Source organism: Embiotoca jacksoni, unplaced genomic scaffold (assembly GCF_022577435.1).
Source record: "Embiotoca jacksoni isolate LCO1_2020_lvr unplaced genomic scaffold, fEmbJac1.0.p SCAF_20, whole genome shotgun sequence".
In the NCBI taxonomy this organism is placed as follows: domain Eukaryota; kingdom Metazoa; phylum Chordata; class Actinopteri; family Embiotocidae; genus Embiotoca; species Embiotoca jacksoni.
Window position 1 is genome coordinate 5527501 of NW_027185341.1, and position 27312 is coordinate 5554812.

The following is a 27312-nucleotide window of genomic DNA, read 5'->3' on the forward strand; positions in this document are numbered from 1 at the left end:
AGAGAGTAATTACCGTGTCTAAAATAGATGTAACATTTGTTGTGCTTCATTTCTGTTGCATCAAATTTGCCGGAGTCGCAGTTGAGAATTTTTAAACCAACTTCAATACCATCAGCATTTACTGACTCATTGTTGTAAGGCTTTTATTATTAGTTTACAGTTGTTATTAGATGGAAATAAACGTGTCCATTTCTGATGGAGTTTTTCCAGTTGCAATCTGTTCTGGTGATGAGGACCAGGAAACTTTCAAAATTCTCCCAAGTGTCTCTTAACCACAGAGGCCAAGCTCGTTCTGTTTGTCCTTATTATTATTATTATTATTATTATTATCATTTTGACAAACATACTCGGATGAAAACATGCAGTTTGGTCTGTTCGCATAACAGTACTTGAATGTTCGCCGAAAGGGTCTGTTATTATGTTCCATTATACTCCAAATCTCTGTTTTGTTCAATGACGTACTTACTTCTTTGAAAATGGACGTTTGCGTTGGTTACCATGCCAGCAACGATCTTTTTTAGTCCCCCAGTAAAGTGTTTTTCTCCTCCATACAAATACACAGCAAAGTGTTCTAATCTGACTGATGTTAGGCCACTCGATGATGGGCTGCTGTGAGGCCGCAGCTCCAAGGACTGCAGTAGCATCTCGTTTTCTCTGTGGAAAACAGCGATGCAGACTGCTCTGTCCACCCAACATACAGATGGTAAACATGATACTGTACATTCAGACTGCAGTGATCTGCACGTTTCATTTTTATTTTTCATCATTCTTTTTGTTTTGCCTTCCTTTCACCTCTTTGTTGGTAGATTCTTTCGTGGTTTCAGAACGCTCTCAAAACCAGATCTTATATTTCCTGTTGACTGAACTCAAACAAAGTTCAGAGCAGCAGCATCGAGGTTCAAGTGCCACCTCGTCGCCTCACAGGATCAAAATTCTTGATCCATGTCTTCATGGAGATGTTTATCTTGTGCTGGTTGTGATCATCACACCAATTTTGTATAAAGAAGTGTAACTACTTAGAGACTGTGAGTCATCAAAAGAACCTCCATGTGTCTTGTGCCGTTTAGTGTTCAAAGCACATAACATAATAAAATTCTGCTAACAACAAAGATTTCTGCAAAGAGTTCCAAAATTTTATCAAAACAAAGAACAATTTGTTAAATGTAAATACAGTATTGGCCTTGAGCCTCTATTCCTCTGCTGTTCCGTGTGTGTGTGTGTGTGTGTGTGTGTATTTGTGTGTGAGCCATATTCTGTGGTTTGCGCTTTGGGACAACAAATATACCCTTGATGATTTGTCCCACTCAGCTCTTTTGCCAGATGACTGGGTTTTTGGCACACACAGAGAGAAAGGACGGTATCCATTGTTGTCTCTTTGCTGGAATGATCGTGCACCTGCATGTTGCTGATGGTGGGATTTGCTGCCTGTGTGTGTGTGTGTGTGTGTGTGTGTGTGTGTGTGTGTGCGTGTGCGTGTGCGTGTGTGTGTTGTACAGTACAGCTCCATGGCAGCCAGTGTTTTAATCCGGGCGCTCCTCAATCAAGGAGAGTTTCAAAAATGAAAATAAAAAGATTTTTCCTTTGATTCATGACTCATTTTGGGGAAGTGGAGAGAATTTGTGTGATGTGAAATCTTCAGGTTTTCCTCTCACTCGTGAGTGTGAGTATCGCTCGGTGTGTCACAGTACAGCCCAGTTGTCTTCTGTTTGCATACATCTATTGACTCATCCTTTTTTAATTAGGGAGATACAACTGACTCAGTGTCTGTTTACAACCTGTGTGCATCTGCGTCTGGCTCAAATGCAAACAGCAGGCGCACGCTGCTCATTGGACGCGGTCTGAACTGTGCCTGTGACTCGGGCGTCGTCGTCGTCGGAGTCATGGCATTATTGGCCTTTGTCATCCAGCAGAAGCCTATCAGACACAAATTATGATCATCACTCCCAAGTTCAGCCTGGAGCGATCTGGCTGACTGCCTGCATTTGGCCGTTGAATTCTGAGGTGTAGTCGAGCAGCTATCTCAGCAGCAGGCCTACAGGGCGCTGGATCTGTGTGTGAGTGCGTGCATGAGAGGGCGTGTGCACAAGCTGGATGGCTGCTTTATCACCTGATCACAAATTATAATGTATGGTCTCGGATTTTGCATTTCATGTACTTGGCTAAAAATTTAACAAGTGTTTGCCTTAACAAAATTCTGATTAAGAACATCGGGAGCATAAACGTTCTTCATTGTGAAATCTTAATTAAAAGAATATGTTTTGGAACTTTTGCAAACAAAAATACAGCTTTGTTATTTTTGAAGAAAAATGGTGGCGCCAAAGACCTAAAAGCCATCAACATTAAGAGCATCAGAGAGATGTCTCTCATTGGTGGGGCGTGTCTGTAAAACAGAATCTTTTTTTTTATTTTTTTTTTTATCTCCCACTCTGATGCTTTGGACAGTCACAGTTAGGTAACTTTCAGTCCCCCTGGAGATCTATTTATCTGTAGTCAACGGCTGTGTTGGACAAATCTTCTCCGTGTCCCTTCATAAAGTTTGTTAAATACTTGGCTGCTTAAGTGTCAGTGGGAGGGGATATAATAGCGCAGCTCAAGTACTTAAATCACACGCTGAAATCCGGCATCCTCCACAACTGCATAGGGCTGCATATATGTTGCTTTAAACCCCCCGCTGCTTTCCTCCTGTCTGAATCTGCATGTAGAGGCTGTTAGATGCTGCTGGGATGAAGGAGTTCCTCTCTCAAACCTGTGACGCTCCCGTATAGCAGACTGAAACAGTGCCGATGGATGTTTCACTGGGTTGTTGGTGCGAGGCTATTTTTATTTAGTTTTTTACTAATAGCTATTTTAAGTTTTTTTTGTGTGTGTGTGTGTGTGTGTGTGCATGCCTCAGCTTATTTCAAATGAACCAAACAATACAGACACGCCCACGAACTGTGACCAGCGTTGTTCGGTTCAGTTGTATGCATTTAGAGTTGCATAGATGCCCTGGTCCATTACATTTGACTGTTTGCTTGTGCACACACCTGTTTGTGTTCAAAAATTCGCATATACATGGTTGTGTGTGTGTGTGTGTGTGTGTGGCCTCATTTGGCTGCTGTACATGTATTTTCATGCTGCTTCACACTGAGGTGTATTTTATGTGAATGTCTTTTTGGGGACAGATGAATGTCAGCAGAACCATTATCCTTTATCTGAACTCTCCAGAGGAGAGAGAGAAAGGGAGAGAGAGCAGTTATCTCCACACATCTCACACTTTATATTTCTTTTTCTATATACTTTGGAGGATTACAACAATTGACCTTCCTCATTGCACTTTATTACAGATACATAAAGACTACACCTCTTCTGCTCTGTATTTTTTAGGATTTTCAGTCGCATACATTTCCTGAGTGATGTTATTGTTGCCATAGTCAGCTAAGTTTCCCTATTATTCATACTTTTATTACCATGATACAGTTTAAAAACAAAGTATCAGAGCCACATGTGGTCTGATATCTCCGGGCTGTGTTATTTGTGTGTTGTTAGTATTACTGCGAGTGTGGTTTGAGTCTGGTTTGAGGGTGCAGCATGAATGTGCAAACGCAGTCCAGTTGGCAACACTTAACTGGACAATCGCAAACACGCACACGGCCAAATATCAGATGTATGGATGTATGCCATTTTGCAACATGGGGAAGTTACTGTAAAAGGAGGGAAGTTAGAAAGCATTTGTCATTCTTGTCAGCGTGTTTTTTTTTAACATCACTCACTGTATTTCGCTTCGGGAAGGTCACAGTGTCAAAGTTGCTACAGTTGTCAGGGTGGGTTGCGAAACCTTTTTTCAAAATCCTCTTAAATTGACCAATACAGGCATCAGATCGGCTCACTCCCTTTTTCCTGATAAGTCAAGCAGTAACTCAGACATCCAGTTCAGTTGTTGAGGGCAGAAGAGTAAGCGTTGGGGGGGGGGCACGAGAGGGAGGATGAGGAGGACGAGGAGGAGGGATTGGAGCAGCACCTCCCATCACAGATGTTTGGCTGAATTAGACCCACAACTCACCCATTCAAATGGCTTAGCAGCAGATTTTTTTCATCTCGGAACCATTAAAGCCTCGTACCTCTTCTCTTCTACCAACTACTAAAGTACTTTTAATGGCATTAATGTAGAAAACTCTTGCATCCCCTCAGCGTCACATCTGCCCCTCGGAGAGCCATCTGGCTGCTGCATCAGTGGCTGGTTTTGGGACCATACATCACTACATTTAGAAACAGTTGATCACAGAACAAATATGTACTGTTGTCAGGTAGGAAAGACAGAATTAAACGTTTTATATGACCTTATTTTATAACATTTTTTGGGTGCTTTTGCTGAATTCTCCTCCTTGATCGACCTATACTCTGTATTTTATCCTGCTATGCTTTCAATTATTTATTTATTCTTACTCTACTCAATAAGAACAAGTCTGAATCAAACTCAGGGTCACGATTGTGACTCTTATCTGAGGAGCTGTATGGGTGGGTTAATGCTGCAAACCAGGATGCTGTATGGGAAGGAAGAGAGTGATGAATAAAGAGAGGGGGTGAGATAGAAAGAGGTGGGCTGTTTGCCAAGTAGGCTAGAGGTTATTTCTGTTGATGTCTCATCGGTTGCATAGAAACTATTGCAGACAAACACACAAACCTGGAGCATGCACACCTCTGGTCAAGCCCAGTCTAGACCGGCTGGCGCTCACCTGTGTGCCAACTGAAATATGCATCATCATCATTGTTTACTCACTGCAAACACAACAAGATTTGAAGACATCGCTGACAAAACTTCCGTGAAGGGACTTTTTTTTTTTTTATTATTCATTTTTATCCCTTTTTACTTGGCCACCAAGTCAGTAGAGTGACTTTTGATATTTCTTTTCGTCTAATCGAAGTCACACTGTATTTTCTCTGATGCATTAAGGCTTAACAAAACCTGGACAGACGGATTATTCGTAGTTCGAGTTTTGCGGGCTTATTGTTTACACTGTATTTGAAACATGGCTGTTGCCTGCGCTCCTGTGTTCGACCAATCACTGTACAGTTACATCACCACAGTTCCATTCATAATGGGGAACACCTACCCAGTGTTAGCAGCTAAAAGTTCCTCTTGTGTGGACACACAAAACAAGGAGAGCTCCCTCCCACTTTTCTTCAAACTGTGAAATAGTCGCTGAGGTCCAAAAACACCATAAATTGCAAATCTACAACAGCATTACAGTGACAGGTGTATGCAGCATGTTATCTTCAGGGTATTCATACTGCAACATAGCAGCATCTCTGCAGGAAAACGTGCACTACTGATTGTTTAAAGCTACAGAACAGAGAGCACAAGTGAAAATAGTGAAGCTGGTAAGGGGACAGCCAACTGAATATTGACAGGTTCTGCTGGATGATTTCGTTAACTCCTGATGAGCTCTGACACGACAGGCCTCCCAGCAGTCGCTGGCACTCCTGTTCTCACCTCCACACATGAGCAGGCTCATCTGTGAACCCCCGCCCTCCCCACCTGCCTCCACCTTTTTACACATTTTACTGTGACACCCTTTTTTTTTCTTTTTTGCAAACACTGATACACAGGGATCCATGCCAAAACACCCCAAGTCATGCAGACACAAACACAAGCTCACACACAGGACAGATGCACATATGCACATGTGACCTACACTTTCTTACATCGTCGCTGAAGCTTAGCCTTCACTCCTGCAACGACTGTTGGCAGCTTGGATGGAAAGACAGAGAGACAGACAGAGCAGAGAGACCGGCAGAGACAGGCAGAGACAGAGAGATTGAGGGAGGAGGGGATGGGGGGATGGAGGGGATGTCGGGAAGAGAAGGGAGCCAGAATGGGGCTCTCCATCATGCTGTCAGTAAGGTGCAGCTTTAGCCTTAGCAAGGAATAAAAAGTGTTTTTAAAAGGTGCTGCAAGGTGCAGCAAAGATGAGTCGGATAAATGACTTCTCTTTTTCATTCAAAGAGCCCGGTAAAGCCCACAGGGTCACTGTGTGTGTGTGTGTGTGTGTGTGTGTGTGTGTGTGTGTGTGTGTGTGTGTGTGTGTGTGTGTGTGTGTGAGAGAGAGAGAGAGAGAGAGAGAGTGTGTGTGTGTGTGTGTGTGTGTGTGTGTGTGTGTGTGTATGTGCGCGCGGGGGGGGGGGGGGGGGGGGGGGGATTGAAAAAGAGTGTTTAGGAGAGAAAGTGAGACTGTGTGCATGCCTTTGCTAGGAGTTTGCAGCCTGAGAAAGCCCGCAACACCCAGACTTTTGCCTCGGCCGGCTGATGTTTTTGTTGCTGCTGACACTATAACATATTATGTTTTTTCTGGCTATTGCCCCTCTCCTTTCACCACCGAGTGGGAAAAGTAATGTAGTTCAGAGGGGCCGTGTAAGGTGGAACAATGGCTCAAAAATATTGAATAAGGAGTGAAAGGGAGCCGGGGTCTGAATGACAATAGGCCAGAGCTGGGGGTGAGGACTGATGATGTGGAGGTGGGGGGAGACAATCCAGATTGATGATAGATCTCCGCTGGTTAAATATTATCAGGCTTCTTTTTTTATGTAACAACCCCCCCTCCGGTCCTGGTATCACACAGAGAATGGCAAGATGTGGCCAGCTAATGATCTGCCCTTCTGAGCCATTCACTTTTTGTATTAGCCTATTTACTTACTTCTGAGACACTCCCCTCTCTCGGGTTCACCACGCAGATGGTTTGGGTAGCCATAGTGACTGCCAGTGGATGCCCTCTTCTTTTTTTTTTAAACTTCTGGAGTGTTGAAGTGATACGCCTGACTGCAAAGGTGGATTATTAAAAGTTTTTCTTTGAGCTTTTTGGTATAAGTCTAAGTTGACATAAAAGGGAAAATGTATTCTTTATTGAAATTGAATGGATGGTAGATATTTAGCAGCTATTTAGCTGTTTATGTGAACTGCTTAAGTGTGTGTGAGAGGTATGTCACTGAAATTGAAAGGACATGTGCAACATTGTTAAGCAACAGTTTCTCTGTGTTGAGAAGTGTATATTTTGTCACATGATAAGCCATATGATGTTGGTCATGTTTGCAGTACTTCCCTATTTTCACAGGTGTTTTTTATTTATTTATTTATTTTTTTACATCAGAGTCAGAGCCCGAGGGGCAAAAATTTTGACATTGTTAAAAAAGTTCTCTGCCGTTCTCTCGGTTTGTTTGAGAAAGTGACACAGCACGAGTGTCTTTTCTGCTGCCTGTGGCTAAGCTGAGTAAACCCTTTGACTGCATAAACAACACCACGACAGGCCATTTTAAGCGTCATGGTGTCATGGTTGTCCCCCGTCTCTCAGATGAAGTTGACCCATACGCACCTCTGGGACTTGTGGCTAAACAGGGCTGACTCTCATCCAATTAACTCCTCTTTCACACACATAAATATGTTTCTATACACGCACTCCGGTCCTGGGGTGGGGGGTGGGGTTGTGTGGCAGACAGTAACAGAGAGGGTGAGAAATGCTAGAGAAAGGGGAGTAGCACCATCTACATTCCCTGCGCCCCATCCTTTTGAAATGCTGATGACTCCTCCTCCTCCCTCCCCCTCATCGCTCCGCTCCCCTCTCTTTTAATGTGGTGGAGTCATCCATTCCATTAACCCTCCTCCTGCCTCCCTCCCCAGGTTAGAATGATGCAGATTCACTCCCCCACCCCCTCAAAACCCCCGGCCTCCCCTCTGTTAAAAAAAAAAAAAAAAAAGGCAGGGCAACAGGGGCTGCAGTGGTGGCAGGGGCATTTGTCATGCTCTGAGCCGCAGCAGTCTGTTGCTCTCCCGAAGGCCTTTGTTGTCCCCAGGCTCCCAACTTGCTGGCTAAGCAGGGGATTTCACATGTTTCATTAACATCTGAACCGGCTCTGCGCTTTTGAACATGTCACGTCACTTGGTGGGAATGTGCACCAACATACACATGCATGCACTTATTAAAAAAAAAGAAGAAGGAAAAAAAAAAAGAAAGAAGCTGGACGAGTTAAGCAGAGTGCCCCGGAGAGAGCATTGGATTTTTATAAAAGGGCAGGATTAGAGCTGTGTCACACATGCTCCTACCCCACTGCCCCCACCTACCCGTGTGCACACACACACACACACACACACACACACACACACACACACACACACACACACACACACACACACACACACACAGAAGATTTCAGTGTGACCACACATTCAGCCTGCAGCTATCCAACCTCTGTGCGGTTGGTGGCACACATTCAGTCTTTGTACAACAAGCACAACAATCAGTGTGCCCTGCCTGGTGCGGGTGTTCGGGGCACCACTCAAGTGGAGGTCACTCGCCGAGGCGTTATAATGCTTTGGGCTGGGCACAACAAGACTGAGGGCAATCCACTTAAAGCGAACCGCCACACACACACACACACACACACACACACACACACACACACACACACACACACACACACACACACACACACACACACACACACACATCCCCTCCAGGCCACCACGAGCAACACACTTCTGAATGGAAAACAGGAAATTGGCCCTCTGTAGCACTTCAAAAACTGGAGGGAGAAAGCAGCGAGAGGGGAAGGAGAAAAAATACTTGGATCTCTGACAGATAGGGAGATGAAATGGCTCGAATCAGGCAACATGGGCGAATATCAAAAGCATGAAAAACTGTTTCTGAGGAGAGGATGTCTTTTTGATTTTCCCCACTCTCTCATCTTCCCACTCCGTCTGTAGTTTTGGTGAACTCTGAGTCGGGGCCATGAGGGCAAGGCTGCGGTTGACAACCTGGATGCAGGAAACGCATACACAGATCAGTAGAATGGAGCTTGACTTGTGGTAATTGCAGCATTGATGCCAATTTCTGAGAGGGTTTTGGCAGAGATGTGGACCGAGTACTGACTCTGGCATCCGCTTCCTGCTCTCCTCTTCACTTCTGCTCCCTGCTTTTCCCTCCCCCTCTCTGAGCTGTCCTGCCGGAGATCATGTCTGTCTTCAACCTCCTCAACCTCTATGGCTTCTTCTTTTGTCACTTAGCTAGTGAACTTATTTCTTTTTCCTCCATGTTGTTTCTGGTATTTGGCAGCCACTGTCCTCATTGTGCTCAGAAGTTTAGAGAAAAGAATGACCTTTTACTACTAGCCTTGTTGTATTTATCCTGATGGAGGCATTTTTTTTCCACCTTTGCCAAACTTTTCCCAACTCATCAGCTCTCCTAATTTCGAATAGCTGACTCAATCTTTGTGCATTTTCAACATTTTAAAAATCAGGTCCCCCCCCAAAAAACATTTGATTTACTGTAAAAGGGCTAACAGAAAACAGCATGGAGCTCATTACGACGGCACATTAACAAATTCCCTTTTCTTAGAAGACTGACTGTCTGTTCATTTTTTCCCTCTGACTCGATCTCTTTATTGTTGTAAAATACCTCAACAACTTTGAAATCAAACTGCACACTTCTTATAACCACTGCCTATTGATTTATAGTTAAATATCGTCTTTCCACTCTCATATCTTACTCTACATTTCCTTCATTGTTTCTGTCCTTCGCTTGGTCTCTTGGTGGCTCCTGGTCTCAGAGATTCATGCTCAGTTCCTCTTGTCTTTCTTAATAGAATTAGCGCTGCGTCCATCTCTATGTACCGAACAGCCCCCTGTCTCTGACAGCTAATGGGGGCCATTCCAAGTGCGGGATGACTGATATTGAGATATCCTTCCTCCAGGGTAACATCCATAGCAATTTTCTCTTGATTTGCTGAGTGATGGACTTGGTGCAAAGGAGCATAGACCTAATGATCATTGAGGAGATGGGCTCTCTAACTCAAGGCTGTAGAGTGTGGACGATTACAAACGACACAATAGGTTGTGTCTCCTTCCCCCCTCCTCTCCCGCTCTCTCTCTCTTTTTCTCTCCCTCGGCTGAGGTATTTCCAGAATGCCGCCGGCCATGATGGATTTATGAGTAGGCCATACTTTGGTAAACACCGATGGTGGGCAGCTTTGTCCTCCCCCTCTGCGATATAGTGAAGGTCCCCATAAAAAATGGGAAAACCAGGTTACAGCCACCATAGAACCGGGCTAAACAATAAAAGGCTTTATGGGCAGATATAGGCCTGTACCATAAATGCTGGAATCTGCTGTCGGAAGGACATTAAAGGGATAATGATCGGAGGGGTGCTTTCACAAAGATCCATGCAGCCACTGATAGGGCCTTTTTAGAAATGACCCACACACACACACACACACACACACACACACACACACACACACACACACACACACACACACACACACACCCTGAGGATAGCAGAGCAGCAATGGTGAGATCTATAGAACAGTTTAGCTTTGGGTCAGGGTTGTGTGTATCCAGTAGATTGACAGAACAGAGGTGGAAGCGATGGAGTGTTCATCGATAACTGGAGCTTGTTCTCACATCGAAGGGTCGAGCCCTCATTACACATTGGCTCGCAGTCGGGGAGCACAGCTGTTGGGTTTGGCTGGTGCTGCCTGTACGGGCTGCACAAAACCAGCTGTGCAAACAAATGCGCGCACAGAAACTGTAAAGGCAGCGAGGGGAACGGAGTGGTAACAGACAGGTCGCGTGGTTTCAGGTAGACTTAAAAACAAACACGCACCTCGGCACACACGCAGGCATGCACCCAGGGGAGATGTGATCCGGGTTAGATGGTGGCATGAGGAAGTTGTCCCGCTAGGACTAGGCATGTGGTAAGAGGGAGGATTATGGCACTGATCGTCACAGACGTGGGATAATGCTGCTGACATGCAGACAGCACGTTTTGTCCCACAGCGTGACAGAGACTCGCACAGACACAATCACTATCCCAGTCTCTCTCGCTGCCTCTCAAATTAGGACACTCTTCAACTCCTTGCAGCGCTTCCTCTCTGAGTTTCTCCTCTTTTCCCGCTGTGCTGCTTTATTAGGTCGCTGGGAAGATTTAAGAAAGATGGAAAGCTCTGCCGAGGCTCGTCCCGACTTCTTTATCATCTGGGCATTAGCCATCTGCTGGCACATGTGCAGGAGTGCTCGGGGGGAGGTGTAGCAGGAGCGCCTGTGTTTGTGTAGTAGCCACTAAGGCAGACAGGAACTCTAAAATTAGGCCCGGGCCATTCTAGCTCTCACACTTTTGGCCTTATCTTGTCAGGAGATAGCGTTTACCCAAGCCAAGCGTTGTCCGAGCGATATGGCAGGTCTGGTCTGTTTTTCCTGAGCCTTCTAAGCTGTTAAGTGTCTCCATGCAACCAGAGGCTCAACAGACTTTTCCATGACTTTAGGACAATTCGATTGCGCTGTTTTGATTCGACAATCCACTCCAATAAAAGAACACACTGCACAGGAAGTGTTCGTTGCCGCGGAGGGGGAAGAAATGATCTCCACAGTGCAGGAATACAAGAGTCAGGGGACAAATGATTGCAGATGTTGGTGGATGGTCTCCAGAATCTGCTGAACAAAAAATTATTCTCACTCATTAGCTGGACCAAAATCTGCTCTGACACTGTTGACTCCACTTCACGGAGAAAGCGCTCTTCCTCCTTTTATCATGTCCAATAATCCAAATGACAAAATAACCTATTGTTTGTTCTAACCTGTCGGCTCATCTCCTTGGGGAAGGAATGGCAAGGGGAGCACTTTTTACTGCTTCCTAACGCCCCTGATTGGACTGAGAAAGAAGGAGAGTGGGGGGGCAGTAAAAATAGCTTGACACCCTCAAGGTCCAGCCGGCAATCTCCTCTCCGCCCTTGCCCATAAAACTCTTTGAATTCCCTCCTTAAAAATCCTTCTCCCACTCTCTCTCTCTCTCTCTCTCTCTCCCTCCTCTTCCTCCCCATCTCTTAGCTGGACTTACAGCTATGCCTCAAATCAAGGACGTTATGTTTACTGCTCGTGCTATCCCCCCCATTATCTGCAGTTACGTAACCGCCTATTTCTGCGAGGCCTCCATATCCAAATGCGGCTTTGATCAGGCTCCTCCATCGGTTTGCCTGGACTTTATTCAAGCACGACTTTGAAGCCCAGAGCCGCGCATCTGAGACTGCACTGCTCTCAGTGACAACTTTGGGGGATCCAGACACAATCTTATTCTCTCTGGCTTCACAGCGCCAAAGTACTTTTCCATGTTCTCAGGAGTGTGGTGCTTGATGCTGGAACAAGAACAGTCACCTGGATTGGTGTGTTAACGTGGGCTGAACCTCTTGAGGCGCTCTCTCTCTCTCTCTCTTTTTATACTTTACACAGTCATGAAGATGCAATAGAGACCACTGGCTTCTCTTACTTCCTCTGTATTTGTAATAACAGTTGATTTTTGTGTTTGTGATGTCTCACTCACTTATAAACTGGACACCACCTGGTCCCAAACCTAGTGCTTATTTTTCCATAGACGTAATCTAATACACCCAATTCTCCAAATGTCCATCAAGAGGAGCCCTCTGTTCTGATTTCTCTCTCTTCCTGTGAAAATAGAAGGACCACATTTATTTATCCTAAGTCGTATGTTCATCTCTTTTGGAGGATGACAAATTAAAAATACATGTAAAAAAAAAAAAAAACTGTGGGAAAAGGACTTTTATTCGGTCTCTTCTTGCATTCGTCCGTCCCCTAATAAATGGTGATCAACAATCTGTTATCTCTCAGCTTGTCCTCTGCAATCACAGGATGAATGCTCTCTCCTCGGAAAAGAAAACAGTGCCTTTAGAAATTAGCATTTTCTGACAGCCATTACTCATAGGGGCTAATCCTGTCAAGGAATGTGTGGCTGCGCTATCAATGCAGGCGAGGGGTCGCTCCGGCACAGGCCCTGCACATTGGCTCTTATCAGGCAGGGTAAACACACTGGGGCCTGCATTAAATAAGTGTCACAGTCAGCGGGGGCGGAGCAGGCCAAACCTACACTACCCCACCCCCTCCCTCCCCCCCACTGCTAGTCTCCATGCAGATAATCCCCCTCTCAGAAACCGTGTTGGTCGGATCCAGCTGTGTCCTGTGGCTCAGGTGTGTGGGGAAAGTGGGGGAGGGGGGGGGGGGGTGTTGTTCCGGCAGTGGTGTATGTAACATCAAAAGTCAGCCAGGGTTTGTTTTGGCCATATTCACATCAATGAAGATGTATTTGAGAAGGATAAAACAACGTTTTACCAAAAGATTGCATGGCTCCTTTGTCTTTTAGCATGGTGAATTAAAAGCTGTCAGTAACTGCAGCTCAGAAACAGCCCTTGAATCTTCTTGTGTTCATTTTGTCAGGGACGTCCCAATCAGTGATGTTTGCTATTTCTATATGCGGCCTTTCATTTTAAGAGATCAATTTTTTTACAAATATTAGTGTCGAGGTCCAAAAAAAAAAAAATGCATCTAATGGATGGTCAGCCTTAATCTCTACCGTTAGGCATTGCACATGCAATTTGAGACAACAGCTGTCCTTCAGATCACATGACAATCACAGCTCAGTGTTTTTGAAAAGCATTACGAAAAAAACAACAACATCCGGACTCCTGACGTGTTTGTTGGCCACTATTTTCTTGCAGCTCGTTAATATTTGCATCAGCAGCCTGTGCAGAGGGAATGCACATTCCTTTACAGCGCTGCTAGGATTGGCATGGTGGATGACACAGCTGCATGTTTGCATAACAAGTTGCAACAATGTTGCACGGAATGTTGCACAGTAAAGGCTGAGGAACTTTTTTTTTTTTTTTTTTTTTTATGGGTGTGATGCAACTCTGAAGCAAAACAACTTCCTGGACTGTGTTCCAGCTGTACACTGTGAGAAAAGTGTCAGTGACTGGGACAGGGTGACTTTGCCACTTTTGTCTCCTGTGTGCTGGCTGAACTGCTGCGCCTCTCTGGGCAACACTTGAGGAAAAAGTGTAATGGTGTTACACTGGGTGTACAAGGTGGGAAACCTTGAATAATGTGGGATGAGGGCAAGGCGGAGAGGCGAATCCGAGTCAGCCATGTGGGTCACCAGGAGGTGAGGCTGCCTACTTCCCTGGGTTCAGGAAAAGTTCAGGCGCATAGCATTAGGCAAATTAGGGAGACAGCGGCTGGGGGAGAAAAAAAAATTGGAGGGTAGGGACTGATGAGAGGATGGGGGAAAGGGTCAAATTAGTTGGAAGGAGGAGCCCAAATAAAGAGTGAGAACATAGATGGGAACTTCCAGGAAAAACAGCGACAGAGATACATTCTGCTGCAGCACTCATTACGTCCATGAACCCCGTGTAAAGATATGAAAGACTAATTACTGAGCTTATATAACTTAATCATGTCCTCAAATACATTCCTATTTAAAGCCCCCGTTGCTCAATTGGAGGGAGGGCGGCGGGCTCCCCCCTCTCAGCCTCATGCAGGGCCCGTGTTCACGGAGAGGGAGATCCACGGTGACGTCCCTGAAGGGGTTAAAAGAAGGAGGAGCAACGTATGAAAGGCACTGAGGGGAGGCAGTGGGGGGGGAAAAAAAGGGAAAGAAAAAGAGGCTGATGGAGGTGGAGCCAAAGCCCTCAGCTGCTGTGCCTTGTCACATTTGTGCAGAACATGATAGCCGCACGGTTTGGTGTGGGAATGATTTAGGCTTCTCTCTCTCCGAATACAAACAAGGCGGCGCTGCATGGTCCGTGCGAACCTGGATGTTGGAGAGCAGGGTCTGAGCGAGGGAAGCCGCCGCTTGTTGTTGTGGTGCGCACGGGGAGAGCGCTTCATTCACGGAGCTGACAGGAGTCCACCAACGGCGGGCGCAAACGGGACAACCGATCGTAACCCAAAGGACAAACTACAACTCCGCGGATTTTTCCGATTTGCGCCTGCATCCCGTTCTAATTCCCCCGTGGTATCCACGCGGACTTGGGAGATTTGTGTTCCATTTTGTGGGATTTTATTCGTGTTTTTGCCCCTCTTTGTCGTCTGGATACAGCCACATATGTTGCTCTCTGTTTAAGCAAGGCCGACAGGACCGATATTTTCTGCTGAAGTTATTCCGAATTATTTGTGTGTGTGTGTGTGTGTGTGTGTGTGTGTGTGTGTGTGTGTGTGTGTGTCGTGTTCCTGCGCTGGGCACAATGCAGACTGTTCTTATAAATAATGTGTTCAAACTGAGCGCAGCCGATTAGGCTATTCCAGACACTCCTCGCTTGTTGTTTCCGATCAATACAGCTCTGTATGAAGATGCCAAATGTTCAGATGTCCCCGCTGTGTTTGGATTTATCACTTTCCCCTCGATTTTAATGCAGTTTCCCCCCTGACGTTTGGCCCCCTCAGATTCTACCTCTGCTGGTGGCGAGCCGAAGACCACAAGGCTCGTGTGTCCCTGCGTGCGTGACAATAGTTAGCTGCTTTTTTTTTTTTTTTTTTCTTTTTTTTTTCTTTTTTGATAATATCACCCTGCTGTCGCCCTGCTTCGTATGATGTATGAGAGCGTGGACGTTGTGGGACTGAACCCCAGCCCGAACCCATTTTTAATGATGGATTACTACAACCAGAGCAGAGGATGCTTGATCCCGGAGAAAGGACTGGTGCCCGGAGCGCCCCATCCCTACAGCACGTCCATCAGGAACCAGCACTGGAACGGCTCCAATCACTGTAGGTGCCTTTTACTGCCTCCTCAACTTCATCCCGCTATAACTGGGGAAGTTAAAGCCTCCATGTTCGCGAGTGTGTGTGTGTGTGTCCATCTAAAATCTATTAATGTTTTTTTTTATTATTATTTCTCTAACACGGCAGCTGCGACTAAAATGACTGTAAGGCCTTTATTCCTGTCAGCAGTCTGTTTTATTTCAATTATTTATGTGGCGAACAGTGTTGCATGTTCTCACCATCACTAAGCTTCACGACTGCAATATATATACTTGACCCACTTTCGTGCCTCTGTTCGTTCTGTCTCGGTCTGCGCCCAGGTTTTTTTTTTTTCTCTTTTCGGAGGAGCCTCGGCGAGACTGCGGCGCTCTGATCCAGGCCACGTTATCCCCGGCTCTTTCTTTTTTTTTTTGCGTTCCTGAAATATGCACTTAATATAAACAAGGTTTTGCAAGCCTTGCCAGCGTTAATCAGATCAAACTTCCCTGCCTGTGTTGTCCCCAGGTTTCCCTTGGTAATCTGGAGAGCTGCGCCCACAGGCCACAGTTCCTGAGCAGCAGCAGTAGTACGGCCTTAACTGGACAGCTGTCTATTTCATGTTTCAGTCAGGCATTAAACTAATTACATTTATTTTTAACCAGCTATATATATTTTGTAAAGCTCGGAAAAAATTAGAACACACTGTGCTTTATATTTAAGTTGCATATTTGATTCTGAATAAACATTTAAAAATCAAATAAATGCACCCGGGGCTGAATATTTGTCCCCTTGTGCTCCAAATATGAGGATGACAGTGTTTGTGCCATGTCTATAAATAGCATGTCAACGTCAGATGTTGCTTTTATAATATCAGCAGATTTAGTTCATTTCGGTGGTTTAGTTTTATGCATGTGTTTGTGTTTGCTGGGCAGTTTTTCCCGAGCTCAGGACCCTCGGAGATTTCATTGCACTGATACTGTATCTGTTGCAATAAGGAAGAGTTTTATTGCAACAACCAAGTATCAACAGAGGCCCATCCCATTCTTTTACCTCAAAGGAGCTACGCTACACAAAATGTAAGCAGGCCATTATAGAAGAGATATCTCTGTTGTCTTTCCTGTCTGAAGGAGCGTAAAAAGGGAAAAAAAAAAAAAGGGCAGGAATCTCCACAGGCTCTTAAGGGCCAATTTCCTCCTCATCTCAAGATTATAGACACGACAAAAGGGAACTTTAAACAGGAGTTTTCGGATGTTTTGGCAGCAGCAACAAAAGCACCCTAAACTGTTTTGTTTGCATTCTAGTCTTTCTCCGTGTGCTTGTTTTTTTTTGTTGGTTTTTTTTTGTCATGAGAGGCGATAAGAAATTTCTCTTAACTAAAGGGGACGCACTTTTTTTTTCAAAGCAGATATCCAGCGAGCTTGATAGTATTTATCGAACTGGTGCACTAAACAGCTCTAGTGGCAGCATTGATTCAAACCATGTGAGCTCGTCTGAAGGAGACTGTGGGGGTTTGGCCCAGGAAAAGACCTCTGATCCCCTACTCGACTCCACATTGTTTTGCTCAATGGAGGAATTGCAGGGGGGGGGGGGTGCGTGTGTGTGTGTGTGTGTGTGTGTGTGTGTGTGTGTGTGTGTGTGTGGGTACGTAGGGGGTAGCATAGCTGCTCTTTGCTTTACTGCTTGAATGTAATAAAAAATTTAGTGCACAACCTGGGAGCAGTGGTGGCGGCGGGGAGTCGAGAGGCACAACATCCGTTAGTGTCATCACGTGGCTCGTTGGATCAGAGGAGTAGAAAACAAATCAGACAACAGAGCAGGATATATTTATTTTTTTCACCTCCAATACTGAAGCAGGAATCCAAAACCAGCCAGGCTCAGAAGCACGAGACAATCCCAAAAACATCTGTCGGCTTTATCACTGTTTTTTTTTTTTTTTTTTTTTAGATACGAAGTTCACAGACAGTAGTCTCTTGGAATGTGTTCCTCTGCACGTGGGCTTAGAAACAAATTGCTGGTAGACCTTCTTTTTTTTTTTTTTTTTTTTTTTTTTTCCCTTCTTTTACCCCCTCTGTGCTTTTCTTTTTTGGTCCTCTTGTTTTTCCAACCTCTCCACACTGGATCTAACTATTCATTAGAGGCTTTACAGAAGAGCTCTCTGGCTCTAAGAGTGCACTCTGTGACATCTTCCCTGAAGTGAATGTGGCCCTAAAACGGCCCTCGTCAGCATTAAGTGGCTGGGAGAGAATCCAGATCTTATGGACGCTCCCCCCTCAATATTATTCGTCCTTTAAAGATGCTGCCGTTTACGTTGTTTGACTGTTTTCGGGCAGCCTCTGTCGACGCGGGTTTGCCCAGTTGCAGACGGCGTGAGCAAGCTGCTTGTAATTTGGTTATATTCAGAGCTCCAGTTCTGAATGTCTCCGGCCTTGCAGCCTAAATGCACTTGATTTTTCACTGAGCGCCTGTCAGAGCCTTTACAGCAGTTATTGGCTCATGCATGAAAGAATGTGCATGGCCTTGTTCACATGACTGTCACACACTTAAAAAATGGGGGTATGAAGGAAAGAGAGGGATTGCATGGTGGGCTCAAATGCTCAGCAGCCCATAGGCTTCTTGTTCTTTCTTTCTTTTTTTTCCTCAGGCTTTCCACAGTGTAAAAGAAAGCGGTCACCAGGGATTTCCATGGAGCAAGGCAGAGAGCAAGGCGAGCTTTAGCTAGTATGTCTTCTGAAGACTTGGTGGATGCCAAGTGGGCTACATGAACGGTGTGTCTGAGCGGCAAGTGACTGGCAGCTTAATCTGACTCATGTGGTATTTAAGTGCGGAAGTCCTTTTTGCCTAGCAGGAGATGAGGCCCAAGAAAAAACAGATGGTGTTTTATTGTTTCTCGGTGCAATAGACTGTAAGGGCAGGATCAATTTTCAGTTATGTTGATGGGGGAGGTTTAGCCATGTTTTTTTTTTTTTTGAAGAGAAGGGAAGAATGATTTGAGAATTTCTGGCAAAGCTCAAACCCATGTGATTTCTCGTTTTGCTTTCTGAGAGGCTGCTGTATCAGACAGAGCAACAACCAAACTAACTGTTTGTGCTGAAAACATGAAAAACTGTGATTTGTTTGGACTTTGTGCCGGCCAGCAGATTGATGTAAAGCCTTGCGAAAGAACAGCAAATATCACTCCCCCTCTTCCCCACACGCTCCTTTTTTTTTAAATTTCTATATGCAGTTTTTATTTGGCAAGTGTCTGCTGAGGACTGGGAGGACATGAACATAAACAAAGCATCCCTGTCCCCAGACAGAATTGGCTCGGATACTGTCAGTTTCTGACATTGAAGAGGGGGTGGGGGATTGCTGTCGTAAACAGCTGGAGAAAAGAGCCATCCATTACAGCAGAACATAAAGTACCAAATTTATTTCCTTGAACGATCCGCTCAGGATTTCTTAGCAAAGCTGCTCACAACTTGAATAAAATTACGGCTTGTGACTTTGTTGACATGACGCAGTAATGTAAATCCCGGGCCTTAATAGTCTTGAACTGCAGCGCAAGAATACAACCATTTATGTCGAAGTCAAGTTCCTGAGCTTTATATTTTCTGTGCGCTCCTCTGCATACATGCTGCTATTGTAGAGAGACTGACGAGCTTTCATTCTGGGGCTTTGTTGATTCCAGCCTGAAGGGACTCGCAGGACTGATTGATGGATGGATGGACAGCACTGAGGCAAGGTCCTCTGTTCTTCCAGGGGAGGGACGCGTCAGCCTGGCTCCTTATTGCGCCACGTCCGCCTAACCCCTCTCGGCCAATGGCAACAGTGATTTAGTAGCCTGAACGTCTGGAACGCCACAGAGCGCGCGAGTGTGCGCGCGGGCGTGAAAGAGAGAGATCATTCCGTCCACAGGAATACGCCTGCTTTCACCTTCAGGTGAACATCAATAACGCATTTTGTCATCAAGGTATGTTTGCAATGGCAAAGGGGTGAAGGGAGTTCAACGCTGCTGCCACCGCTGCTCTCCTGGGGGAGGCCGCAGGGCAGCGTTTCACAACCTGCCATCACTCGCTCCCAAAACGGCACCTTGCCACCAACCTTCAAAAGCTGTTGCGGCCTTTTTTATTTTTTTATTTTTTTTTATGCGATTCATCGTTTACTAGAGAGAGATGCCCTCAGAACGGGATGTTCAACCTGCTGCAAGGTTACCAGGAGCAACAGAGATGCTTGTTTCTGTTTGACAGTGCTACTTAGTCACTTTTTTAAAGTGTAATGAATGGGTGTGGTCTGTAGTCGTGAACATTTGCAGAGCTACTGGCTTCACAACATGACGCACAATGCCATGACTGGCTGGTAAATTTGATGTCCTCTTTGGGCTGGCATGTAGTATATTCCAGTGTTATTACATATTGAGTGGATCACAAGTTCCGCGTATTTTTGTCTGGACAGTTTTTTTTTGTGTCGATCTGTGTTTGTACACGAGCACACGCTCAGACCCACCGATGGGCCCCAGCTTGTTTGTAGAGAGAATTAGCCGGAGGCATCAGTCAGAGTTGTACTGTACACCAGTTCGGTTTGACTCTAAATCCCCGAACAAGAGCTGGTGTACACTGCAAAGCTCACTTTGATGAACAAAGCAGCGCAGACAGAAAAGATCCCGGCAGTGTCATTGATTCATCAGGGCTTAAAGAAGGCAGCTGATTGCAGCCATTGTGACAATAGGGCTGTAATCTCAATAATTACATTCTCCCTCCATGTCTGTGCTGTTTTACACACACACACACACACACACACACACACACACACACACACACACACACACACACACACACACACACACACACACACACAGGGGTGGGAGGGACATCAAAACAGTTCAGGTTAAAGGGGGGTTCTGCCCTCTAAAATATTCATAGCTTCTTCATTTAAATCAATTCAGCTCTACAGGGGCAGTCGAGCGTCAACTGTCAGAAATTGAGCTGGGCCTGTTGTAATCACTTCTTTACTTATCTCTACAGATGGCTTGTTCGCAATGGGCTCTGCATGGCTAGCTCACCACCACATTGAGAGCTCTCTCTCTCTCTCTCTCTCTCTCTCTCTCTCTCTCTTTCTCTCTCTCTCTCTCCACCCGTTCTCCATGTTTTATCCACACCCTCCCATAATGGAACACACATAAATTCATCTCGGTATTGAACCACGGACATTCATCACCCCCCGAATTCATCTGCGAGGCATTTTCATTCCCAAAGTGTCTCCTTTTCTCTCTCACACTTTATCTCTCCCTCTCCGTTTCCCATCTCCACGGTGGCATTCTCCGCATGGCAAGCCGGAGCCGGGCAGTCAGTGTCGCGATTAATCTTTAATGCTCGCCTGCCCTAATTTTTCCTCATATTTTACAAGTCTTCCTGCCCTCCCTCCCACCCCCCCCCCCCCCTTTTCTTTTATTTTTCCAGCATCCCCTATATATAGAGTGATTACATGGAATGTTGCCTTGTTTCATCAGTTGCCGAGGACCACTGCCTGCCTCTGCTGTGCAACCTCTCTCTCTCTCTTTCACTCTCAGGTCGCAGGACCAACACACTCCTCTCCAGCCTCCCTCTGGGGATCTGTGTTAACATCTCATGGATGACAACTGTGTACACCTCAAGTAGCTCCGCGCGCACGCACGCACGCACACACACACGCGCACACACACACACACGCACACACACGCACGCACACACACGCACACGCGCACGCACGCACCAGAGTGGAATGCCCTCCTATTTTGAGAATGGGACAGCCAAGAAAATAGGGTAGAGGTTAGTATGCTAAAAATACAAGAGCCTGGCAGCTCTGCTTGGGTAAAAAATAGCACAGTGTTGCTGCCGTCTCAGTCGGCGTTGGTAACTGAAGAGCGAGAGGGAACGCTTGTATTTGTGTTTAAAAACAGTTTTGCAAAGAGATCTGAATCCCGCAAACTTTAGTTATTTATTTTACGCATACAAAAATGCGTTGTTTTTTTTTTTTAATAAGCTAGCAGGTTAGCCGCTACGATCGAAGCTTGTCTCTGGGTTTCACATGATCTCATTGTGGTTAATACCTGGAGTCTGCTTTCCTGGCTTTCATAATACCCGGTGTTGATGTTTTTAACAGGCCCCAAGGGCACATATAGGGAGAGTCTGGAGGAAGACGAGGCCTTTCAGTACACCTTGATTTATTGAAGCATGTTTCTCAAGTAACTTTAGATATCCATATTGTGTATCGTGTCACGTCATGCTGGCTCAGCCTGACTCAGTCGTGGTCCCACTTGGTGACAGAGGAGCTGGGCTTGTCTGGACACCACTCTGCCTCTCTTTCCCACAGCCCCTCTGAATCATTTCATATTCATTATGTGTCTGGCTGCAGCCCGGCCTCTGACATTTGACTCTTAAAGACCCACCTGGGACCGAGATGAAATAGACTGCCAACAGTGCGGTGGAGGTGGGAAGGAAGAGCGCGGCGCTGGATGGTGACGGATAAGACAGCGTGTTCGACTGAAGGAGGCAGACGGGCTCGGGTTACCGGCCGCTTGTTCCCTGTAACCCTGTTTGTGATATGTTTATGCGTCGTGTGAAGTGAGAGATGCCCTGTAGCCCAGCAGCTCCGAACACGCGTAGGTTAAGAGAGGTGAACGAGAGGAGGCCTGAAACGACTGGATCTGTTCGCTATGAATAGAAGCCCTGTGTGTGAAAAGGGAGGTATTCTGATATCAAGCAGCCCCTTCCATTCAAAGAGGCATATGGTGTAACCTCCGCTGTGACCTGTTGTGTCTTATCTGGGCCATTGTTCGTAAAGTACCCCGGCTTGAGAGCCAGAGATAGTTGCTTGGCAGATAGCACAATAATTAAGTGGTCATGTCGGATGTCGAGGAGCTCTCATTGTTCTAGAAAAAATAAATGTGTCACGACCCCTCGTTGCTGTTAGTTAATTTGCCGTGAGCCCTGGTAGGGTTACGCTGATGACAGTATTGATCTCTGAATTTCATACCCAGAGACGGTGCCCTGAGAAAAACACCCTCGGGATGACATGCACCCTCCCCTCTGGATGAGACCAGACACATCTCTCTATTCCCTATTCCGAGTGATCTTTTTTTCCCAAAGCACTGCCAGCCTGGATGTTCCTTCAGTTTGGGAAGGGAGGCATTGAGCTGATGGGGAAATAGGCAGCCATGCAGCACTTAGAGCAGAGAGTGCACATTCTGTTATTCCATGAGATCTTTAGCAGTGACCTGAAGAAAGCTTTTTATAGTTGACTAAAAACACGAGCGAAAGGTAGAAAAGAGATTATAAAGGAAGGTTTGGTTAATCGGTTTGCTCAAAGCAGTCTTTAATTCTAAAGTCTAACCGTCTGCAAGGTATTATCTTTACCGTTTGCACACGTACACACTTGTTTTGTGCTCTGAATGATAGCGGTGTGATCACAGAGAGGCGCTCTCTGGGCTTCGTGAAGGTAAAATCACAAGTATAGGCGCTCTCTGATAGATAGGCTTCCCCCTTCCTCTCCGTCTTGTGCCCCGGCCGTGAAGCTGAGTAATGGAAAAGGTGACAACACTTTGAACCAGAGTTGTCAAGCAGCACAGCGTGGCGCCCCGTTGCAACCCGTTACCAGCCCTCCTTTTTTATTTCGTGCTTTGTAGCCGTGCTGCTCAGTGCCACCGCCACGACGTGACACCCGACTCTGCCCTCGCACCATACGTGGGAAACCTTTGCACAGCACTGCTGCGGCTGTGGCGGTTCTACAATAGAGCTGGATTATTGTGTCTGGGCTGTCAGCACCTCTCAGCTGAAAGAAAATGAGTGAGGGAGGTAAGAGGAGAGAGAGGGAGAGAGATCTCAGGCATCAGGAAGGGTGAAGGAGGGGGCTCCGGCAGGGCTGGCATTTTCAAACTGCAATCTCTGTGGAGCCTTTCAGGGGGTTTAATGTCATTTTTGGCCTCTGGATTTGTGCCCTTTTCTCCTTTTTGAACAAAAAGCAGTGGAGAGCGAAAAGGGGGGGGGGGGAAGAATGAGGAAGTAAGTGAAGGGATACAACAGAGGGAGAGGGGGAGCGACTGATGGAGGCTCGGCCTTCATCCAGCGGCTGCCAACAGGCTAGTGTTGGCAAATTGAGTCTGGTACAGAATGACCTATATCTCCATCCTATTTAACACATTACAATCTTATTTTTTTTTTATCTTACCCATCTTGTTTATTTTAAGTCTCCCGATGAGACAAAACCCCTCCGGATGATCTTCCTTGGTCTTTATACATGTTTGGTTCAATTGCCCTAAAATAAAAAAAATAAAAAAAACAGCCCCATCACATGTTCAAGTTTCTCAAAATTGAGATGTTACACAGCGTGAGCCCAGCAAAAAAAAAAAAAAGAAAAGAAAATCCAAGTACTTTGCGTGCAATCTGCATGGTTGCCCAAATTTGCTCCTTCTGGCGACAGGCAAGAGGGGCAACACCAACCTTCCCCTCCCCGGTGTGAATTATGGATTGGATGTAATGCAGCGATTAGACACACGCAACGACACACATGTCCCTCTGCTGCAGTGGTGATCAGAGAGGTTCCCTGAGAGAGAGAGAGAGAAGAGAGAGAGTGAGAGCTTTCCTGGCTGCACATGAAAGTCTTGCCCACAGTGGAGCTCTCTATCCCGGCCACCCGGCCTGGTCTTCCCCGCTGCTGCTCACCTCTAATCAACCTCCAAGGCTACATACATCCTGCAGCTGGCTAGCACATATGCTGGCTAAAGCCTTTCATGGCTGTAATCCCCAACACCAGGAAAAGAGGTGCATGGGAATCTTGGTCAGCTGACTTTAAAGGGAGAGTAAGGGAAGGAGGGGCTATCGCTAGGTTAAAGTCACCCCTCCCCCCCCTCCCTCTCCTTCACTAAAGCCTGCTGGGATTCTCCCTGGGCTTGACATACCCAAACCCCACCTGCCCTCACTGCTCAGCGGGAAGCTCCATCACTGGCTTCCCCTGAGCTGGCCTACTTGGGACTGTTTGATCTCATTGTGGAAGAAGCGAGCTTGCCCGCTGCCTGGCAGGCAGAGAGAACTGAGGGTTGGGAAGGTGGAGCAGGCTTCAGTGGAGAGGCTTAATAACTGTATTAACATCGGTGGCTCCCCCAGGACTCACGCCTACACAGTAGGGGGGAGGGTGGGGGGACGACCGTAAAGCTGCCTTCTCTCTCACTTTTAATGCTCTGGCCTAATTTTCTCTCCTCGCCCGCTCTCTTTTCAGCTCATGTTTTCTAGTCACCGTGATTCATAAATCAAAAATATTTTAAAGCAGACAGTAGACGATAACGATTTTTTTTTTGGTTTTGTTTCATCCATCAAGTAAAGTTAAGCCGTTACCGGCGGTGGAAAAGCAGATCATTACCGTCTCTGTCATCATCACTATGTTAGCCCACTCTTGGTAACTCTCCATCGCCACGTTTTCCTCTTATCTTTCCTTTTTCTGGTTGTTGGTCCACTTTCATTCGCCCTGCTGCTGCAATTCACTACAGATGGAGATTAGCACTTGTTTTTTTCCGGGCTTCCTCTCATCAAACTAATAACATTGCCCTTCACGTGTAATATTAAAGTCAGCTTTGAGTTGAAAGTAATGATCATACTCTCTTCCCTCACCTGTGTGTGCCGCTATTCATGACAGTCCCCTAATCCTCTTGAATTATACATTGGAAACTGCTGAATAATTGATGGGCCCCACTTAGCTTAATGGACAGAGTTAACTGGGAGCGGCGTGCGTTCCTATTGCACTGGAACTGGGTTGCAACAAACAGGACCCAGTCGCCCCCCGAGGGTCATAATGAGTCCCAGGTCACGAGGCCTGGAGAGACGCAGCAGTCAGCAGAGGCCAGCTGGGGTTAACTGGACCCCAGAAGGGAAGAGAGGACAGGAGGGGAGAAGTGGAAGCATTCACACCGGGCTCACCTGAGGCTCGGCTCAGGTTACTTCCTCTTATTGTTTTTGACAGCCGCGCTTACTAGCGTGTGCGCAAGCAGCAAGCATGCTCATAGACATGCAAAAGTACGTATTGTCTTTTTACTCTGGTATTTCTAGCATGCACATCCACTTGCAGATGGAGGATGAATGCTTAACTCTTGGACCATGGACACGTACTCTTTGAAGAGAATTGCAGACTTTTGCAAACACAACTTTTACATTTAATTTTAATAGCAAAAATGTATTTGCAAACCCACATTTTTAAAGTGATAAAAAACAACCACTATGCCAGAGATGTTTGTAGGTGCGCCAGGCTGCTATTTCCATGAACAAGCTGACCGATAATAATGTTGGGTAAACAAATTTGTACCCTTAAATTCAAGATGTGTTTTTGCCGTGCTCTGTGCAAAAGAGTGACACCATAAGGGAAGATCGACATAGCCTCTCTGAAACCAGTCCACTGACTGGTGGGCAGCCATATCACAGGAAATGTGTGTGTGTGTGTGTGTGTGTGTGTGTGTGTGTGTGTGTGTGTGTGTGTGTGTGTGTGTGTATGTATGTATGTGTGTGTGTGTGTGTGTGAGAGAGTGATCAAATAGCTCCCCCCAGGCTACATTGAAAGGTCAGGGATCCATGCAGGAAATTAGTGTCTGCAGCAGCACAGACAACACACACACACACACACACACAAACACACGCAGAGCCAGAGAGGAGGGAAAAGCACAACCCGGGGAAACTAAACATGTCCTTCATTAAATTCTAGTAACATCCCACTGCACTCCCCTGATGACTGCCGGCTCTCATCAGCCATTTGTCCTAAGCACAGAGCGAACTTAATGTCCCACTGCCATTGACAAGCACCTCCGTTTTCAAATTTTTGTTTTGCATTAGCGCTGACGCTAAAGACAAATGAGTTTGCCTCTTGCCGCCCACCCGCTCACCCCTCGCTCTGCCCAAATCTTCCACTAAGGATCCCCCTGACGCTGCACATCAGACATCTGAATCATGTGCGTGTCATCACTCATCATTAGGGGGCATGAGCAGGAGAGCGGTGGCTGGAAGTGCAGCGTTGAGGGTATTCAAAGCTTCCACGGTGATATTTGGTGCATTTAGTTGCTTTGCTTTGTGCAAAACAATGTGGTCATATGTGCAGCTCAGTAGGTCAAAGTTATAGATTCCAGTTTCAGACAATTCATCTACAGGGCGATGACGAGGAAGAGATTGCGTCATTCGTTTAATTAAGTTTAATTACTTGTTTTCCTTTGGGTCTGGCTATTGAAAATATGTCAGTTGTGTCCTTGGGGTCTTTAGGTCACTTTAACCCCTGTGCTGAGCTTGTAACCCCCTCGGGTCCCGGCATCATGGAAGTTCTTCAACAGACAAGTGACAGGATAATGACACACTTGCTGTATTTTCTCGTCCACGCCTTTGCAAAGAAATACCTCCATTTACATCTCCAATAATACCCTTTCAACTCCAAACCTGACGCCGGTACTTTGAGCTAATTTATGAACGGTCGCCATTGTGTTTCTCGTGTACAGTAGAGGAATGCGTGTTAGCCTGCCGAGGCTTGAAGGCAGAGGTAAATTACAGGCGAGTTTAACTATTAGCTCTAACTCATGTTGATGAGCACATGAAGTGACAATCCTAAAGGTTTCTTGGATTTTAAGAGAAGCGGCCTGGTGAGAAGCCGCATTATTTGGCATCACTGAGCACACGCTCTTCACCCGCCCGAGTCACGCACATGCTGCACCCGCGACCTCACCCCCACTTCCACTGTCACGCTCGGAAGTTGAGAAGATCAAACCCTTGTAATCTATTCCCCTGTGA

The 27312-nt window shown here is 46.1% G+C and overlaps 1 protein-coding gene across 2 annotated transcripts in view; it reads left to right on the forward strand.

The window, feature by feature from the left end:
- raraa (retinoic acid receptor, alpha a) overlaps positions 1-27312 on the forward strand; it is a 77400-nt gene that overhangs the window by 22809 nt on the left and 27279 nt on the right. The window contains exon 1 of one of the 2 annotated variants that reach the window (XM_069155893.1): positions 13639-15574. The exons of the other annotated variant lie outside the window; for it this stretch is intronic. Coding sequence (XP_069011994.1) covers positions 15397-15574 — 178 coding nt within the window. The 5' untranslated portion in view covers positions 13639-15396. Of the gene's footprint in view, positions 1-13638; positions 15575-27312 lie in introns of those variants that run through there. 2 annotated transcript variants of the gene reach the window in all.